Source organism: Colobus angolensis, unplaced genomic scaffold, assembly GCF_000951035.1.
Source record: "Colobus angolensis palliatus isolate OR3802 unplaced genomic scaffold, Cang.pa_1.0 Scaffold208, whole genome shotgun sequence".
NCBI lineage: Eukaryota > Metazoa > Chordata > Mammalia > Primates > Cercopithecidae > Colobus > Colobus angolensis.
Window position 1 is genome coordinate 216,532 of NW_012115244.1, and position 2,220 is coordinate 218,751.

At 63.5% G+C, this 2,220-nt stretch overlaps 1 protein-coding gene across 1 annotated transcript in view; it reads right to left on the reverse strand.

Annotated features, from left to right (window-relative positions):
• The window catches only part of MAPK8IP2 (mitogen-activated protein kinase 8 interacting protein 2), a 9,946-nt gene that overhangs the window by 4,384 nt on the left and 3,342 nt on the right, over positions 1-2,220 (reverse strand). Inside the window, exons 6-11 of the mRNA XM_011942259.1 lie at positions 2,077-2,217; positions 1,680-1,755; positions 1,399-1,571; positions 1,199-1,308; positions 317-424; positions 91-161 (exon numbers count right to left, since the gene is read on the reverse strand). Coding sequence (XP_011797649.1) covers positions 91-161; positions 317-424; positions 1,199-1,308; positions 1,399-1,571; positions 1,680-1,755; positions 2,077-2,217 — 679 coding nt within the window. The remainder of the gene's footprint in view (positions 1-90; positions 162-316; positions 425-1,198; positions 1,309-1,398; positions 1,572-1,679; positions 1,756-2,076; positions 2,218-2,220) is intronic.

A 2,220-nucleotide genomic window follows, 5' to 3' on the forward strand; every position in this document is an offset into this window, starting at 1 on the left:
ACTCGGGGGGCGGCTGGGGAACTCGGGGAGTTGCGGGTTTGTGGGGACTTGGGGGGCGGTTAGGGGACTTGGGGATGGTCGGAATCTTACCAGCTGTTTCGGGGGTGGCAGCCGCAGAAGGAGATGTTCTTCATCTGGAAGAAATGGCTGCAGCGCTGGAACTACAGCAGAGGTGGGCAGGAGCCCCCGTGTTAGAGGAGGCCTGGGGCCACCCCTGCCTCCCGCCTGCCGGACACCCCTGCCAGCCTGGCCCCGTCTGACTCCGAGGCTTAACCCTACCCCCCCGTCCCCTGTCCCCAGTCCCCTAAACCCCCACCTCGGGCCCTCCTCCGCTCAGACTCAGCTTCACCCCCCGAAGAGAGATCTCGAGGTCACAGGAGGCAGGAGGGCGCAGGTGGACAGTCAGTTTCCGGGCAGTGGCAATCTAAGAAGTTGGGGGAGAAGAGGGTCTTGAGGGGCCCACAGGGTGTCTTTCCTTCCCCTTGGTGGGACTACGTACGCCTCTGCTCCTTTTAGCTTATGTTTGAGGACATGCATGCTGAGGACTCCTGAGATGCAATTCTGGAAGACATAAGGGGAGTGGCCTTGGCCACTCCTCAGGCTCAGGGGAAGCAGTCACCTCTCTGCAGTCAGCTTGCTTCATCTTCCTTCTGCTCCTCCAGGCAGGGTGCTGCTCTTGGCTCAGGAGCCAGGAACACAGATCCCACCCACCCTGGCCTCTTCACTGCCTGGCCCTACAAGCTCGAGGGAGCTTTCAGAGGCAGGGCTGCTCTGCCCTGCTCCCTACTGCCCCTCAGCCTCAGTCTCGGTACTGGTGCATGGGCAGGCGTGCACTAAACGTCCACTGAGAGAGTGGATGAGTAGAGGGCTCCCAGGGAAGGGGCTGTGAGGGCTGGTCTTAATTCCAGACAGGAAGAGGAAGGGCTGATGGCACTTGGGGCCAACTGGAAGGTCTGTGGCCCAGAGACCCAGAAATGATGAGGGACAGCTAGCTGCTGAGCTCTGCCCTAGACTCACCTGCTCAGGCCTCTGAACCAGGGCCTGGGGTACCCATCCAGAGCTACCCCTGCAGCATCCCCCACACCCTCCCTGGACGAAATCAGACGCCTTGGAGCCTCAAGGCCCTGTGCCAGCCTGCAGTGCTGGTGGGGCCACCATGTGAACCCTCAGCTTGCACTTGCCCAGCCTCCACACTGACCTTCTGCATGGCTGCACACAGGATGCCATTGCCCTGGTGGCAGGGCACCTCCACAGAGCCCAGGAACTGCACATCAAAGCGCTCCACCCAGCAGGGACTCCGCTTGCTCCCTGGGGAGGGGGGCACAGAGGGCCCAGGTCAGGCAGGGGCCTAGGGGAGGATCTGGGGTGACACGCCACCCCTCGGGGTTGGGACCTCACCCAGTAGATCCTTGGCAGGGCCGGGAACCGCATGGGCGTAGAAGGCAGGGAACACACCGCGCTCCCCCGTACGCATGTTGAAGCCACGGAACCAGAAGTCATCCTCCTCGGCCTCCACCAACACAGGGTCATCCACGTCCAGCTCCAGTTCGTCTGGATGCCGCGGGATGAACCTGCCGTTGGGGGAGAGGTCACTGGGGAGGGGGGCGGGATTGAGGGTCGTGTCCGTGGATGGCATGGACTGAGGCTGGGGCCACCGCCAGCAAGGAGGGAGACTGTACCTGAACACAGCCCTGTGGGTCTGCTCTCGCTCCTCACCGTTGACCAGACAGGAGAAAAGGCCAAAGGACTCGGTGCCTGGGAGACCAGACGGGACAGAGGTGGGGGAGACGGGGAGACAGGGAGACAGAGAGGCAGAGTAGGGGAAGGAATGTTTAGAGGCCTGGCCTTGGGCAGAGGTCACGTCCCCTCTGCAGTCCGGTGTGGGTGTCCTGGGAGCAGGAGGGGGCTGAGGCAGAGCAGGCCACTCATGCCATGACCTGGATGGGAGAGGGCGCCCAGCCCTGACCACGGCCAGACCCTCAGGTGGCCCCGGGCACTGTGGGGGACCCTGGGACTGGGGCCAGGGAGTCCGCATGTTCCTCTGGGCCACCGCCCTTTTCCCTGCCTCTCACTCACTGGAGGACCGAGATGTGCTGTTGACGAAGACATTGAGGAACTTCTTGGAGAAAGTGAGGTCCGGGCTGTCCGGCGAGGTGTCCCCCGGGACCTGACCACCGCCCAGCAGCGCCGCGCCCACCTCCTCCTCGCTGGCCTCCCCGC